At 35.1% G+C, this 16,960-nt stretch overlaps 3 protein-coding genes across 3 annotated transcripts; all 3 read right to left on the reverse strand.

The window, feature by feature from the left end:
- Positions 1–282: 282 nt before the first annotated feature.
- LOC106348080 (phosphatidylinositol 4-kinase beta 1) lies at positions 283–7,890 on the reverse strand. The gene is made up of 16 exons (XM_022688437.2): positions 5,772–7,890; positions 5,307–5,498; positions 5,160–5,208; positions 4,500–4,632; positions 3,772–4,219; positions 3,419–3,502; positions 3,209–3,328; positions 2,618–2,687; positions 2,394–2,491; positions 2,187–2,291; positions 1,807–1,860; positions 1,505–1,648; positions 1,351–1,404; positions 1,180–1,254; positions 990–1,073; positions 283–882 (listed from the first exon to the last, which is right to left on the reverse strand). The coding sequence occupies exons 1-16, from the start codon at positions 7,326–7,328 to the stop codon at positions 781–783; spliced, it is 3,369 nt and encodes a 1,122-aa protein (XP_022544158.2). The 5' UTR covers positions 7,329–7,890; the 3' UTR covers positions 283–780.
- Positions 7,891–8,581: 691 nt separating this feature from the next.
- Positions 8,582–10,012, reverse strand: LOC106348079 (non-specific lipid transfer protein GPI-anchored 31-like). The gene is made up of 3 exons (XM_013787732.3): positions 9,497–10,012; positions 9,271–9,297; positions 8,582–8,939 (listed from the first exon to the last, which is right to left on the reverse strand). Exons 1-3 carry the CDS (start codon positions 9,855–9,857, stop codon positions 8,779–8,781), a joined length of 549 nt encoding a protein of 182 aa, XP_013643186.1. The 5' UTR covers positions 9,858–10,012; the 3' UTR covers positions 8,582–8,778.
- An 821-nt stretch (positions 10,013–10,833) lies between these two features.
- Positions 10,834–11,475, reverse strand: LOC106350443 (F-box protein At2g35280-like). The gene has a single exon (XM_013790327.2). The coding sequence runs from the start codon at positions 11,473–11,475 to the stop codon at positions 10,834–10,836; it is 642 nt and encodes a 213-aa protein (XP_013645781.2).
- Between the last annotated feature and the right edge of the window lie 5,485 nt (positions 11,476–16,960).

Here is a 16,960-nt window from a genome sequence, read left to right on the forward strand (position 1 = left end):
TGTACAGCAAGAATATTTCCTTAGATAGAGTCTTTTAGAGAATGTTTACGTGTGTAATCCTCAGACACATTTTAATTAGATTTAGATAGTCTTAACGTGTATCATCCTCATCACGGCCTCTAAAAATGTTATTTATAATGTTCTGTTGATGAAGTGCCTTAAAATGTTTGTTCATATATTTCAGCAACTACGAGGGATAGACGCTCTGAAGTAACACACATCTTGGTAAAGCTTCAACTATATGTTATATGTTCTATATTTTGTTCTTGCTCAGATTCTAACTTAACAAAAGATAATACACAATTTATACAATAATATCACATCATCAGTTTTCACTAGGGGAGAAAAACAAAATAAAAATAAAACCCTTTCTTGTTCTCTCTAAAAGGGTTTTGTTTAGAAACTTTTGGAAGTAAGATAGGCTTTTGCCTTTTTGCTTTTCTCCTGCAAGTAGTAAGCAAAGTAAAGATAAACAATCAAACCTCAGCAAAAAAATCATTCTGTACAGAGTGTGATTTCTCTCTCCTACGTGTACGTCACACGTGTGACTAGTTTCTTCTACCATTCACGCGTGCGCGCACACACGCTGATCGCTTCTCTTCAGGTGAAAGGCTTTTTCTGCCTCTGGAAGGATTCTGATCGCTACAACTATGACAAAAGGGTTTTCCTCAAAAACGCATATGGTCATTAGGCGTTTTAACCCAACATACCAATGTATGTTTTGAGTTTTACCCCTTGTTATGCTGGTTCGCTCTGTGAAATAGCTAATGGAAAGGAACATCACAATATTCCATTTAAGACCCTTTGGTAGTAATCATACTGCCGTGTGCGCCAAGCATCTAAGCTACTGCTGATGAGAGAAAGCACCAAAGAGACACATTGCTGGTTTCGTGATTCAACCGAATCAAAAAGAAAAAGAGAAAAAAATGTTACCAACAGTGGATCATGCAAAAAGTTGAGTTCAACAGACATAAAACAAAGACTCTTACCTCTTCGGTTAAGCTTAGATGGAACCGTTTTCTTAGGTTCTGAATGGTCCGTGGACCACCTTTGAAGCAAGGGAAACCCGAGTCCTAATCAAGACAATACCAGAAAATGTAGTTCACGAGCTTGTTGCCATATTATATAAATATAAAAGATTCAGATTTCATAAAGAAACGAAGCATGAGATTATGATACCTGTAGCATTTCAACTAAGAGAATAATTCGCTCAGCGTGCTTTCTACATGTAAGGAATCCTTGAATGCACAGCACCTAAGAACAATTGACAATTAGAAACTCCTCTTCCACAAAATAGCTAAAGACAGAAGTAATACAATTGAAAGGCGAGAGGGAGAGCAACGCGGATACCTTGAAATAGTCAAAGAACTCACTTGGAACCCCATCGGCATCAGAGTCCATGACCTAGTTGTGACAAGTGTTAAGTTTGGACGAAATTTAAGTAGAAAAGAATCTGTGGAAACGAAAATCCAGTTTATTATTAGACCATGAATGAATATCTTACTTCAAGAAGTTCACGTGTTAACTTAAACGGAGCACTCTCAAAGTTCACACCACCAGGAGAATTCGAAAGCATAAAACCAAAATCAATGTGTATGATGTGACCATCTTCATCCAAGAGAAGGTTTCCATTATGACGATCTTTTATCTAAAACAAATGAAACCATTGGCACATGAGTATTAAAATAGCAAAACATGCTATTCATGAAGCAAATGAACGGCATGAGTACATGTAAAACCTATAAGTCCCTCTGTTTACAACGCACTTAAATGAATAAACAATGTACTGAGAGAAGGGGCATGTACCTGCAGAAGGTAACACACCAAAGAATATCCGGCCATACTCTCAACAAAATTCCTCTGCAAAAGAAGCCAGCTCGGAAGTTAATATATTAAATGGCATACAACAAAAGATAGTAAGAATGGGTCATTTAATATACGTAAATAAAACTCCTAAGAGTTTGAACCAAGCATGTTCTTTCCCTAGAATGATCCACAAAAGATACTAGCTTAAAAAATCCAATGCAACTAATATTCTCAAGAATGCACTTTATGTAGATCCGGCACCTCTCCCGCTTCAAAGATAACATGTTTAACAGACTAAAGTCAAGCAAATTCATGAAAGAAAATAACCACTTGCTGGTCGAATTAAATATTAAGATCTATGTTGGCAGTACGTTCGTTACCTGGGCGAGCTTAAAACTCGGAGAGTTTTCTTTATACTTTGCAGCAAAGAAATCACGTAGGCTCGTGATGTTGGGATATCTACTTTTAATAGAATGAATAGAAGCCTGCAGGAAGGGAAAATGGAACTTATTACATACGCTTTCAATTTAAACAGATCGATGACAGGATACAACGTAACTAAACGAGGTTCTGGTTTACATAATTACCGTATCTGGAATTGTTTCTATAAGGGCAGTATACGAAGATGTAACCAAAACTTCATAAGGACGTAACCAGAGGGGTAGACCTGCTTCCTGGAATATGTCTAGCACACAGAGAAGACAATTCACTATTTAGATAACAGAATTAGAAAGCCATATAAAATAATCCTTAAGAAATAGGATATTAAATTATTAACAGACATTAGTAGATACAAGAAAGTATCACCCACCATAAAAGTGAGAAATGAGTTGCACAGCAAGATGTTCCTGCCGACAGTCATCACCGCTCTTCACTATGATCTGCGAAGAGCTAAGCCTTTTAAAAATAGGGGTAGAAAGGAATATCACACGGAAAAAATGGTCAACACACAAGGACACAATACAGTCAAGATTAAGCAAGTAAAGTATCTAACGCTTTTGACAACAGCTTTTCAATGTCAACAAATAAAAATATATTCAAATGCAGATGGAAAGAGACCAAAAGCAGAAGATTATCATGGGACTTTCAAAGTGTTAGCAAAGACTCCTGCATTAGTTATTATTTTGATGTCTACACAGTACACTGTTGCAGGTTTAAAAGACTAGACGCTATGATCAGGAGCATAATATTATTCAAAAGAAAAAAATTCTGGAATCAGGAGTTACAAATGTACAGTCCTCTAGACAAGGAAGATAAAGGTAAAGCCCCGGATAACATAAAATTTGGGCTAGTTGATACAAATTCCTATTCTAAGTTCAATAATGAACTATTTAGAGGAATATATTTGATAGGGAGAACACAAGTATCAAAGACAAATGGAAAGGCTTTATGCAGCACTTACAGAACGCAGGTCCCAACCGGGTAATTTTCCGTATATTGAAGCTTTACGAATTCTCTCTCGCTTTTCCTCCCAAAGTTCACCTGATAAGGCATCCCCTTCCTTTAACATTCCGCCATTGGCCTGGTGAACATCACAAAAAAAAAATTGAATAGACTGTTCAACATTTAAAACATGACCGGGAAAAGAAAGATCTGTTAAACACGCATTTACCCTTGGTTGTGCATCTGAGGAATCCTCCTGACCAGCCCCTTTGAGAGGAAGGCCTGGAGGTGCCTCTCCCTTCGCTGCAGCAGCCTGCATAAGTGATTAAATTAAAAGTTACTGACGGGTAGAAACAACACCAAACAGAAAACATGCAATATGGCTTTCCAACCTTGGTACCTTTCTAAGTAAATGAAAAGAACAACAACACGTACAAGCACAAAAATTTCAAATGAATTGAGCATCAGAGTTATTGCAACAATTCAATGACTAAAAAGAGACATCATGTATCAGATAGAATTCAAATGGCGAAAACATACAGGTAATTGCCGTCTATAAGTTATCAATTAAGACGCACTCACCCTTACTTCCTCCATGGCAACAGTACTTGGAACACGACGATGTTCCTTTTTACGTGGGACTGCTGGATCAGGAATACTTTCCATTCGAAGTCCTGGGTCAGCCGTCACGACCACCCTTACCCACTCAAGATCAGTGTTGAGACCAGTACTGGGGGCCTCAGACAGAACATCATCAAATGGATCACTCAGTGATGCAAGAGCTGAAGTACAATTCTCCACTGAGAGGCTCACATTGACAAGCTTCACCTTCACCTCTGACTTGGGAGTCATTGCTTGATCAATTGCTTGGGCAGTGGATAGCGACATTCTGTCAGCACTGTTGCGATAAACCTCCTGAGTTGTCCACAGTGGATAAGCCCATGGAGGTGGCTTTTGCAAGAATGCATCCCCGTTGGCCAATGGAATGCCCCCTTTAGAAAGCTTCTGGGAATTAGATGTATCTTTAGCACTGCCACAACGAATTCCAAAAACAAATAGAGCAATGGGAGAGTGTTATCATGTACGTTTTACACTCGATACGATTAACGAAACCAAGAAAAGATGGTAACTTCCTATAAGATTTATCTTTAGCATTGCCACAACAAACTTCAGAAAAAAGAACAAAGTGAGTATTATCATGTATAATTTTACACTTGGAACTAATAATGGGGCATAGAAAAGAAGATGACTTCCTAGTAAAAGTAATAGATAAGTAGACAAGGATTACATTTAAGAAATTTTATATTTACCTGGGTGTTTCTGCTTTCAAAACTTCTACGGAGATCATGTACGGCGCTTTTTCCCTAGAATTCAGAAGAATGGATTCGTCTTCGGGAATATGAACAACACGATAAACTCCTCTCCCCATTGGAAAACAAATTCCTGGAAGGTTATTGGAAAGAAAATGAGTATCTGATAACAAAGACAGTCACCACAACACAATCAATGTAGATGATAGAAAAATACATGAACCCAAAAATGCTTCCAAAGGTTGAAGTGTATATGCTAAAAGGATTGGACCACATGATTGTCTCAAGGTCAAAGGAAATCCTATATAAGATAAATGATAAAAGAGAACCAAGAACGAGGAAAAAAATCTCCAAACAAGGGTGGAACGACTGTATTATGTTCTGAAAATCTAATCAGACAAGACAAGACAATGACCAACATCTACCCTACGTGGAACTTGTGTGGACAACAGAAATATGATACAGAGGAGATACTACTTTTTAAAGACAAGAAACATGATGTAGATCTCAGCAATATAGAACGGGCTAAATGTTTTCACATACTCTCTCAGAGAAAAGCATACGTGACCGAGATAATGTATGCCAGCTCAAGAGATATGAGTTACACAAGTAAAGTAAACCTCCAAATGATATCCCTTAAGATCTAATTTAAGAGAATACCTCCGGTGATTTCAGCTTCAGATAAATGAAAGTTAATCTCTGCAAGAGACTAAAACCAAACGGAAGAAACAAGAAATATAGTCAGTTGCTTAAATTTAACACTTGAAACTTAGTCATAAAAATGGAAAGTCAGGCAGAAATGATCACCTCCCGAAGAGCAATCTTCCGATCTTCAATGGGAAAAATATCTACCAAGCCATACGATGTTTCACATAACGCTTGTACAAACTCCAACGACTCATGGTAAGCCCCTTTCCTGAAGTGTGATGCGGTATTGTTTGGTAGTGGGGGCTTACCAGATGGAGTATCATCCCGCTGTCTAGGTGAACCTGGCCGCTTCTGCAATGGTTACATTTAGAAAGATTGGTATGAGCAGAATCAAACACATATTGCAGTAAAGAATTTCCGCATAGATAAGTAATCAATTGCAGTCGAGAACACCCTGTTTCAGCTAATATTTGCGTCAAGAAAATTTCACAAAAAGTCGAGATATATGATTATATCCTACAAGAATCTTGACAAATGAATCTGTAGATATGGATCGGAACAAAGGCGAATGTAAGGACAGTGCAGATGACAGAAACATAACGAGCAAGTCAAATGAGAGCAAACCTCTTTGTGTTTCTTTGATCCAAATATCTCAGAATCTTCAACAGACTGGTCACGGTCTCTAAACAATTTACGGAAAAAGTTCTCCGTCCCAGGACTGCTTTCAGCTAAGCCATTGCTGGTATTTCCATTTTCTGAAGTAGGTTTTGCGTCTTCTGGGTGTATACGGAATAATCTTTTGAACAGAGAAAATTCTGGAGATTCATCACCCTCGCTTTCATTCCCGTCATCAGCTTTGACAATGTCTTTCTTGTCGTCAGGCTTTTCCTTAAAGAACTTTTTAAAGAAACCCTCCCTTTCATCCTCTTCACCAGGTTTATCATCAGCAAGCACTGCTCCATTCGTCTCGTTCTTTTCATTAGCCTGTCTTTTGTCATCAGATTTATCCTTGAAAAGTTTCTTAAGAAACCCATCTTTGTCCTCATCATCCATTGCTTTAGGACCTTTCTCTTCCTCGTTTTTGCTGTCACGGAATAGTTTCTTGAAGAACCCTTCTGAGTTTGCATTTGACTCCTCATCCTCGTTTTTATTCTCCCGTAATAACCTCTTGAAAAAACTCTCTGAGTTTGCATTCAGTTCCTCTTCATCGCCCTTATTGTCTCGTAACAGCCGCTTAAACAGCCCATCTGAACTCGATGTCAATTCCTCATTTTCTCCTTTACTACTTAAGAGCCTCTTAAAGAACCCCTCAGAACTGTTTGTTATCTCCTCGTCTTCTGATTTATTGTCTTTCATAAGGCGCTTAAAGAAACCCTCCGAGTTAGATGTTGGCTCATCACCGTCACCTTTGCTGTCCCTCATGAGCTTCTTGAAGAATCCTTCCTTTTCACTCTCTTCATCATCTTTGTCAACTGACTTTCTAAACATCAAAGCATCTCTAACTTTAGGACTTGGGATAAGTTTCTTAAAAATCTTATTATCCTCAGAAGGTAATTGACTACCATCATCCTGCGTGCTTCTCCCTGGCGACGGTGAGAACGACAAAGACTTCTGGGAAGGCGGAGATAAGTTCAACGAGAAGAGCTTCTGTTTCGATGACAACAGTCTACTTAGGACCTGATTCTTGCTCCCAGGAGTTGAAACCTCATTCTGTGGACGCATAAGAGGAGACCACTCACCCATCAGAGTAGCTGCAATCTGACACTTCTCCTGAATCCTGCTAATACCTTCATTATCATCAGAATCCTCCAGCTCAGCCAACAAAAACCAATGCACTTTCAGCGCAATCTTCAATGACTTAGCACAGATATCAATCACAAACTTATCAAGCGAAGGGCTCGGTTTGTGCACCATCATATAGCAAATCTGGAACAGATAACTCTCGATACCTGACAAGGGAAGCGTATACATCCTATTGCATAAGTAATCCCTAACACCAGCATGAGGGTGCTTGTACAGATAACTAACAGCAATCCACTCGCAGAAGAACGCAGAATCGAAAAACCTAATAAGCCAGCCATTAGAACCTGACTCCCCAATGAGATTACTGTGTGTGGTAATCTCACGAGGTGACTCAGCCGAGTCTCCTCTGACCAGAGATAGAAACCTTCCCATCGACATTTTCGTTGCTGATGATCAGTCAAATGCAAAAAGCCCTAGCTCGCAGACGCAAATCATCCAGATCCAGGAGATTCTTAACCTAAACAGAGTATCTATCTCTCTCTCTCCGATATAAACTAAACCCTGGGATTATCCGTAAACCTTCTTCACTCATAAACCTAATCGCCTTCTCTCAGAAGCTCAAATATCGGGGTTTACAATGCTATGCCAGCAAACCTAATCGCGAAGAACCACAGGAGACAGAGATTCCTAGTGTCTTACTCAATCCAATCGCCGGAAACTGGAGGCGATCTGGATCTTCGGCGAGATCAAACCTTAGAATCTAGCGATCAGCTAATTCGAATTAACAATCCCTTCTTCGTCTTCTCTGAGATAGCTTGCTTGGAGAAAAAAATCAATTCAAAAGCAGAGAAGAGACGAGTAGCCACACGGCGAGAATCGATCGCCGTCGTCTCTGCCGAAAGCGGTCGTCGTGGTGGATACGGTCGTCGTCCTTGGCTGTTGTTCGCAGACAACGAGAGAGAGAGAGAGGAGAAAGTAATTATTGTTCGCAATACTTTTAAAATTATTTAAATTTTGGTCCTTAGTTATTTATTTAATTTATTTTATTAAAACTATAGTGTATTATTTTTGTATTGGTGAGGGAAGGGAACTAACGTGCGCTGGAAAGTCCGCGCAATCTGAAAGTTGAAAATTTTCGTGTGGGAAAGTTATAAAACGTGGATCCGTCCACGCGGACGGATGACAAATCATTACATGTGATTTTTTGAATTTTGAATCTGATAAGCTAAGTAACTAATCTCACATCAAGACACGGAGTAATTTTAGGAAAAAGAAAGCTACTAATCAGTTCAATTTAGAGCCGAAAAGAAAAGTTTTTGAAAAAATTAAAGCTATATATAATGCTACAAATAAATAAAACAGTACTATTTCACAAAATTTAAACCAAATAATTTGTTTTAAGAAATTTCAAATATGTTTTGGAAATAAAAAATATGGTACCTCTCTCTCCGTTATGCAATTTAACAAAACTCTTAATTCTTTTTTTTTTTTCTTTTGGACAAAGCAAAACTCTGTTCAGACGATCAAGCTTTTGGGTTGACCTCATTTGCGTAATGTATGAATCATATCTCATCATAAATTCATATAGTTTTTCGCACCAATAACTTCTTATATATATTGCTCCCACCAAATGACCCAATGCATCTTTTAAATAAACCAGCAAATTGTCAATAAATCAGTCATCCATAGGAGAGGAATGAGAGATACCATTAATATAAAAGACCAATGTGCGACAGAATAATAACATAAATTAAGAGAGTAAAACTACTGCAGAAACCCGAAATTGTCTAAAACAGAAGACACTCCAAGACACAAAGCTCAGTCTTAAAAAACCCTAAAGCATATCATAAAGCCAAATCTATAGATGGTGAGAAAGGCGCAGGCTCTTTTACACACGAGACAAGAACAATACGAAGAATAAAGCGCTAAATAGGGTGGTGAGCGAGATCGGAATCAAGCAAGATCCGTCGTTCCCTTGAGACGGGGTTGGAGCTAGGGTTGTTCCAGCTGCGCCGGGTCCAGCAGCAACCGCACCTCCTGGAGCAAGACCTGTACATTATTGATACCAAAATTAAGTAACTTCAAACACATAAACACCTCAACAACTACAATTAACATGCTCACTTTCAGACAAAACATTACAAGTGCAGGCAACATATCGACAACTGATCTTAAGTCTTATCTTTTAATAGGATTTATAACCACACAAACTTTTGTATGTTTCATGAGCTAGCATCTCTAAAATGGTCTCAATTTATAAATAAAACAAAAAAATGATTATAAGTTGGCATTTAAACCAGAAAAAAACATTGCATGAGACAAAAATGAAGAGTAAAAAACAAAGAAAAATGAAAATGAATAAAGAAGAAAGACGAAATACCTGGAGCCACAGTAGGAGTCATAGACACTGCAAACAAAACAAAAATAATGTTAATCTATCAACGAAACAATATCAGATGGTTATTCACAAAAAATCCTTAAATGAACTAAAAATAAGGGGAGCTAAGAAACTGATAAAAATTAACAATAATAATATAGATCTATAGAATCAGAAGAGATCTAAGGAAAAAGAGAAAAAAAAGGGTTAACAAATTAACAGATCTTACATCCACAGTTAGAAATAGAAGGAGCATGAAGCTTGCATGCGGTGGGAAGTGTAGCAGCCTTGGTCATGTTCAAGGTGATTCCAAAAGCAGCACTGTTTTTAAACGCCTCACAAAGACACTCTGCGTCAGCCTTAAGCACTGTCTTAAGCCCCGCGCAACACGAACTCTTCGGTTTCGCCGACGTGCCTCCGGCCGTGACGAAGTCCAAACAATCCGCCATGTTGATTATGAGAGTCGAACAGTCTACAGCCGGAGCCGGAGCCGCCGTGTGGTGGTGAGATGCGCCGTGAACGGTGACGGAGGAGATGGAGAGGAGGAGGATGAAAACAAAAGGCGTCGCGGCGGAGAAGGAAGTGGCCATTGTGGGTTTCTTCTCTCTCTTGCTCTTCGTGTGTTCTTGGTGAGGTGTAAAAGACAGAGAGAGAGAGGAGTTTCGATGAAGAAGAAGTGTTGTGGAATCTGGAGAGAGTGAAATAGAAAAAGAAGAAGAAAGGTCAAGGGCAAATTTGTATGTCGGTTGCTTTGGGTGTTGCGCGAAACACGGCGACGTTTTGTATACGTGTCATGCATTTCGTATTGATGCGTGATCGTGGTGGGGTCTAAATTCGAAGAGACCTGCCCTTTCATCTTTCCTGCCTTTGATGCTTTTATTATACTAGTACTATATGTAACTTTATTTATTTGATCTATTTTGACAAAATTTGCTAACTTTCAAACAATGGGAAAACGTATAAATGAATCTCTATTTCCTTTCTTTTTTTTGCTGAGCAAACAAAACCCAAAATACTTTTTTTCCAATATTGTCCATTTATAAACACTATTACAATATATCTATATACTAGTGGCGGGCGGGGCGGTTGTATTTTGATGTAATTCTTATGTGTTTGATATAGCCATGTTTTGAAGTTATTTGTTTGTGTTGAATTGACTTCATTTTTGAAAGTTAAATATACGTTGAGGGATAGATATTCTTCTGTTCTCTTTTGATGATTAATGAAACTTGAAAAATTAGATAATGTTTGAATTAAATTTGTCTGGTTGAAACAAACGTCAAATGAATAATAACATGAAGAGTTCTGTTTATATTCCAATGACTTGACGAAGAAGTAAAACCTTATTTCATTCTCTTTAAGCAAACGATAATGACCTAATATAATAACTGTTGGTAATTCTAATAATAATAGAAACTTTCACTAATCATAATTTATTATTTAAAATCAAAATACATAAATGATAGAGTTTAAATGGAAATAACTTAGATGAAAAGTAAGGAATAAAACATGAAAAAAAGAGAGGCTGGAATGCTTGGTTCTCTCAGTTGCAAACGTTTTGTTCGTTTACATCATGTAAACAAACTTTGTTAATTGCTCATAACAGTAGCACGTATCACATCGCTCGTGAATATTGTCTATGTGGCATGCGATGGTCTCCCTTGTGTTATGGTAAGCAGTCATGTAAGACTCAAGTCTTGTGACTCTTATTCCATGGAGTGAGCGCTTGACCCTTCTCCAGCACCTGTCAGCTCGGTTTTTGCTTTGTCTCCATCCAAGGGTATCTAACATTGCTTGTCCAATTGCCGTTTCTCCCTTAGCTAGCATTATTACACCATAAAGGTAAACAACTTTTTCGTACGATCCTTCTGCTGCGATCTGAAGATGTAGCAAGCCTCCATTGACGTTTTGGTGGTGGAAATATTGTTGTATCCCCCGTACGTAATGAGCTTGCAAGTTACCGCTTGCGAGGCAATTTTCTATAAGACTTTGGTACCTTTGTAACGCAGCTTGTGGATGAACGGTTAACGGGTGGATATTGAGGTTCCTATAGACAATAGGAACTGCCGCGGAGCGGGCAAGAGGAGGAACCGCAGCCAAGAGATTGCGGACTGCTCTCCTGGAGTGCCTTGCTACACGTGAAATGATTTCTGTTTGCATATCAATTGGCATGAGTTCGAGGTTAGAGAGATCTCTGTTTCCGGCCATTGTGATCTGAGTGTTTTTTTCGTCTGGTTAATGCTTGTGGAAGTTTCAGAGTTTATATGTAGGTGGCAAGGGTTTGGTCTGATAAATATATGTTGAGCAATGTTTATTGCTTGACGTGATCTTGTCTTTGTAATTGATTTTTTTTAAAGTAATTTCGGAAAGTATGCTTATTTGATAGTAACTGTTTTATATTTTTTTGATAATCATTTGAACTTCGTATATATTGGATTCCATGTATAGTTTAAATTTGGTGTTGACTATCTTTTGTTATCTTTTAAAAAATATGAGAATTAGATTAATGGATTTGTTTTTTTTTTTTGAATTTTGAATGATTAAGATTAGCTTTTATAAGTAATTAATCTTAGATTTTGTTTATGAATTTTGAATGACTAAGATTAATTTTTATAAGTAAAATGCATAGAAGAAACCCGTTTTGGGCTTAATATATTAAATCAAGTTTGGTGGTTTAGTACACGTTATTATTAGGTTGTTTTAATTTATAAAAATCAGCTTTAGGCTAAGTATCAGAAAATGAACACATGTTTTGAGCCCATGCGCATAAACCGTTTAATGAGTTTTCTTAAGTTTCCATGCATGGTAAAATCATAGGCAAACGTGATAAGGACGCGGAAAGTCTAATATTTTTTGTTTGTAGTTTGGTTAAAATATTATTTTGTAATTTGATTAACAGTTTCGGTTTGTTGTAGGAAATATTTAATGAGTATTTGTAATTTTAATTCTGATAATAAAGTGTGTATCATTGTGGTAGGTGATTTAAAATATAATCTTTAAACATTGTGGTTATGCATCGACTTGTATTTGTTTGGAGTCCAAATTAAATAAACGGGGTATCAATTTAAAAGATTAAATAAACGGGATATCAAATTAAATAAACGGGGTATCATGAGTAAAATAGCGCATGTGCATATTTATATTATATTTAATTTGTTTATTACGTCTGTAAAATTTTATAGTCTTATAATCCAAATTTTTTTTGCCAGGTTTGATTTTGTATTTTTTTTTTGTCATCTCGATTATAACTTTATGATCAACGAATTATGATTTGCCATAGGCCTGGTTTTCAAGTTCGTATGTGTACGTATAAGATAGCTTAGGTCTTGGTTCTACTCTTGATCGTAAAGCTGTTTTCTTTATTTTCATTAACGAATGTATTAAGGGACAATGTAATGCTATTATTATAAAATGATGATAGTAAAAAAGGAAACCTCACATAGATATTATTAAAACATAATGCAAAATAAGAAGCTGATTAAGGAAAAAAGAGAAATAACATAATAGGATACATAAACATAAGTAAACGTTCTTTTCAAAAAACAAAACATAAGTAAACGTAAACATAGCAGCATGAATACTGGATTGGGCTTTTCTTCTTAAAAACTAAAGCCCAAAAAAACAAACTCTCCCGTAAACCAAACTCTCCCGTAAGAAAAAAGTGAAGCTCTTCCCTCTTTGACACGTGGCGGCAAAAGGAATAGGGTGTGATGAGGTGGCACTTTAAGTAGAGTTTCTGGGCAACTTTATTAATATAGATATATATATTGAAAAATAATGATTGAATCGGAAATTAGTGTAGAGTTAATTTATTTTCATTTTTGGGTAAAAAGTGTGTATTTTATATTTAGACCATTTAAATTTTTAGTTTGTAGAACTTTCACTTGGTGTAGATCTATTTTTTATTTAAATGCAACAAATAGAGAAAAATGCAATGTTTTTAAACCCGACCCGGACATTGAACCGGATGACTTACAGGGACGTTGGGTCACTGGATCGACTGCGGGTGAACCGCGGGTTAATAAATCAATTAATAAATCAGTTAATTTTTTTATATAATAATATATTAGCTATGAAAATAAATATATAAAAATAAAGTTGAATATTTTCTAAATGTTTTTAAAATATAAAATAATAGTTTGAATATGTATATACTTTATGTTTAAAAAGTATTAAGCAAATACTTAACTTTAGTTTTTATATTTTTATATTTTTATTTTCATTTGACATACATAATATCAAAAAAATAGTTTAGACTATTTAAAGTTTTCTGTAATAAAGTAAGAGTTATGACATCTGAAAAATCAAGATATAAAATTCACAAATATTTAAATATCTAATGTGAATAATAAATTAACTTCAAATTCAAAATAAACAAAAAGTAAAAGATCATTGTAATAAATAATCAATAAAATAAATAAACTAACATCAAATCACATCAACTAATTTTGGTTCTCTCTATCATTGTTCACTTCATTTTCTTTAGGTGGCATAGTGAAAAATTTTCATCAAAATCTAAAAATCACAAATATAAAACTGAAATAGGAAAACCTAACTTTTTTTTTCAGCACCTAACTTTTTAATTAAAAACTTAGAATATATAACATAATCTAAAAACTAAAAAAAGAGTAAAAGTTATTTATTGGTTCAATCGGTGGTTCAACCGGTACTAGTTTCCGGGTTTTAGTAGGTTTTTACGAATTTTTGAGGATTTTTAAATATTGGATTTTTCATAAAACTCAAATCAGATTTTTTTCTGGATCACTGGATTTATCCGTTCAACTGCGGGTCTGGTCGGGTTTCAAAACACTGAAAAAACGTTATTCAGTTTTCATGATAACTCTAAATAAAGACTTTCTTGTTCGAATATTTAATATGGAAGGTAGAGAATAATAAATGACATATGTATGTTTATTCTTTACTCTTCACCTCAACACATGCATCTATAACTTATATCTAGAATGATTTTCCATCGCATGTTAGAAGCATCAATTCTTATTCCCCAAAGATAAAAGTATCCGGTTGGTGATTGGTACACGTGTAAAGATCACATATTCGAAACTCACGTAACCTGGCGCTATCATAACATCAGCATGATTGGGCCGTAGCTGGACGCCCACGTAACTTGGCCCTATATTACCATTTTCTTTAAAGTTCCAACTTCTATCAGCTGTGGGCTTCTGAGTAATCAAATGTTTTCTCAGACCTTCTGATTATTCATGTATACACTCTGCTCATTCAGCTGTGGGCTTTGGTCATTCGTTTAAATTAATTTCAACTGAGTTTAGGAAGAAACCTTTTACACCATTTCTCTTACCACATCACAAGCCTCATACGGTTCTTTTCCCTACGAAATCCACTATAGAATTTGCACTCCACCATTGCTCTTCACTCATGTTCTCATCTCTTTTGCCTCTTAACGATTTCCATGTTCAGCACATTCCATTTAACAGAGCTGTGTATGAAACAATGTTTGGTTTGTATCCATGTGTATGCATAACCAGAATGAACACATTATTTGGCAGTACAACGATATTTGATGGCTTTTCATCGATCAACGGAATCAATTGCAACAGCTATGTCGGGCTCAGATCGACGACAATAAATAAAGTTTGAGTTGCTTCTCTTCCAACTGCACCATGCTCTCTTGTCAACGAAGAAAATGAATTAGTTGTTTTGAAAATAAAATTCATCTCTTTAGGTGGTATTCTTTTTAATTGGATTCGAAATGTAAATCTGTTGTAGTAATCCAAAATAATTTTGATGAATATTTTTTACAAAATATTTGTTGTTCAATAAGAGAAAATTTAACGGAATTTCTACAAATGTTGTATCCAATAACCCGGTGTTTGATAGAAATTATAAATACTATTATTCAATAAGAGAGGATTTAGAAGAAAAAAAAAACCTAAAATTTTCTGAAGTCCTTAATCCAATAAGTTCTCCTTAGCATTTAGGAGTTTCAATTTCAAAAATCTTTAAATTTAAACGTACGCATGGGTACATTAATCTGGAAACCGAAGAACCGAAGCGAACCGAAAAAATGTTTGGTTCGAGATCCTACCAATTACCCAAGTGGATCTTATATATTTAGAATCTAAGAACCAGAACCGGACCGAAACCAAACCGGAACAAATTGAAACCAAAGCAAGAACCGAATAGATATCCAAATTTCTATAATATGATTTATATATTTATAAATATTAAAAATACTATTTATAAACCGAAATACCCAAAAACCGAATACTTATGATCCGGCTATATTTAGACTAAAATTGTGAATTTATAAATCTTAAGAGATTACACTATTACGATTTGACTCGTCATCCTTTGTAGTTTCCGAATTTAATCGTCCCCGTTTGATCAGGATATCTAATTACACGTGAATGTTGTGTATACTATATAGTTGTTTGCAATAGCAAGATGAAAATTCATGCCTCGACTAAATTGGATTTTACTTAAAAACACTAATTAAAAAAAGTCTTTTTCTAACTAAGAGATTGATTGTTTGTGGTTTTTGCTTTAGTTTTTGGTTTTTGTTTTTGTAGAAACCATTTTTCATCCAGAGGTTGATTGTTTCTAGTTTTTGGAATAGTTTTTGATTTTTGTTTTACCAAAAATTATTTTTCATCCAATCAAGCTTTTTGAAAAGTAGCTTTCCTAAAATCTAGGAAAACTAGTTTTTAAAATAACTGTTCATTTGTAAACAAAAGCCAAAAACCAGTTTATTCAAGTTTTTGCTTAGAATTTTTGTTACATTTATTTATTATTACAAAATATACCACGTGCGATGCATTTGTTTTGGTAAACGCACGTGAGCCAAATAGATAAATCACTAGGCTAATACTTAAGGCACTTTCATGCTTGATTACTAATAATAATTCTTGAGCACATCTATATAAACCTAAGGCATATTTCATATATTTTAATTATAACACAACATAGTTTTACTAAAGTTATGACGCTATTTAAATATTTGATCAAATAATAAACTGATGGTCACATTTTTTTTATTTAATAGAGTAAATTACATCTATGCTAATTATAACAAAACTTAATTTTGATAAAACTATCATAAAATATCTGAATGTTAATAAAGTAAATTTCTGCATCTTTGTGGGATTCAAGATAGTTTTTATTTTATGTTTGATATTGTTGTTTTACAATAATTTTTTAATAAGTTTGGAGAGTGTTTTGATAATAGTATCTTCTTTCTTATTTTTCCATAATAAACTTATTATTATTATTAATATTTTATTATTTTTAAAAGCAAAAACCAAAACTAAAAACCAAAATCTAAAATTACCAATCAAGTTTTTCAAAAAACTAAAATCTACTGCAAAATCAAAAACCAAAAACTAAAAACCAAAAACTAAAATCCAAAAACCAAAAACTAAAAACCAAAAACCAAAAACTAAAAACCAACAAAACAATCGTCACCCCAATCAAGTTTTTGGTTTTTGTTTTGTTTTTGTAAAAACCATTTGAGTTGCCAATCAAGATTTTCAATAAATAGATGCTCTAAAATTTAGGGAAACTAGTTTTTGAAAAGTTTAACCAATTTATGAAGAAAAACCAAAAACCAACTTTTGTGAGCTTTTATGAAAAAAACAAATTTTCATTTTTTTTTTGTAGAAACTACTACATTTTAATTCATTAATAATTAATAATTAATATTTTCATAAAAATAAAA

The sequence above is a fragment of the Brassica napus genome, chromosome A6 (genome assembly GCF_020379485.1).
Source record: "Brassica napus cultivar Da-Ae chromosome A6, Da-Ae, whole genome shotgun sequence".
Lineage (NCBI taxonomy): Eukaryota > Viridiplantae > Streptophyta > Magnoliopsida > Brassicales > Brassicaceae > Brassica > Brassica napus.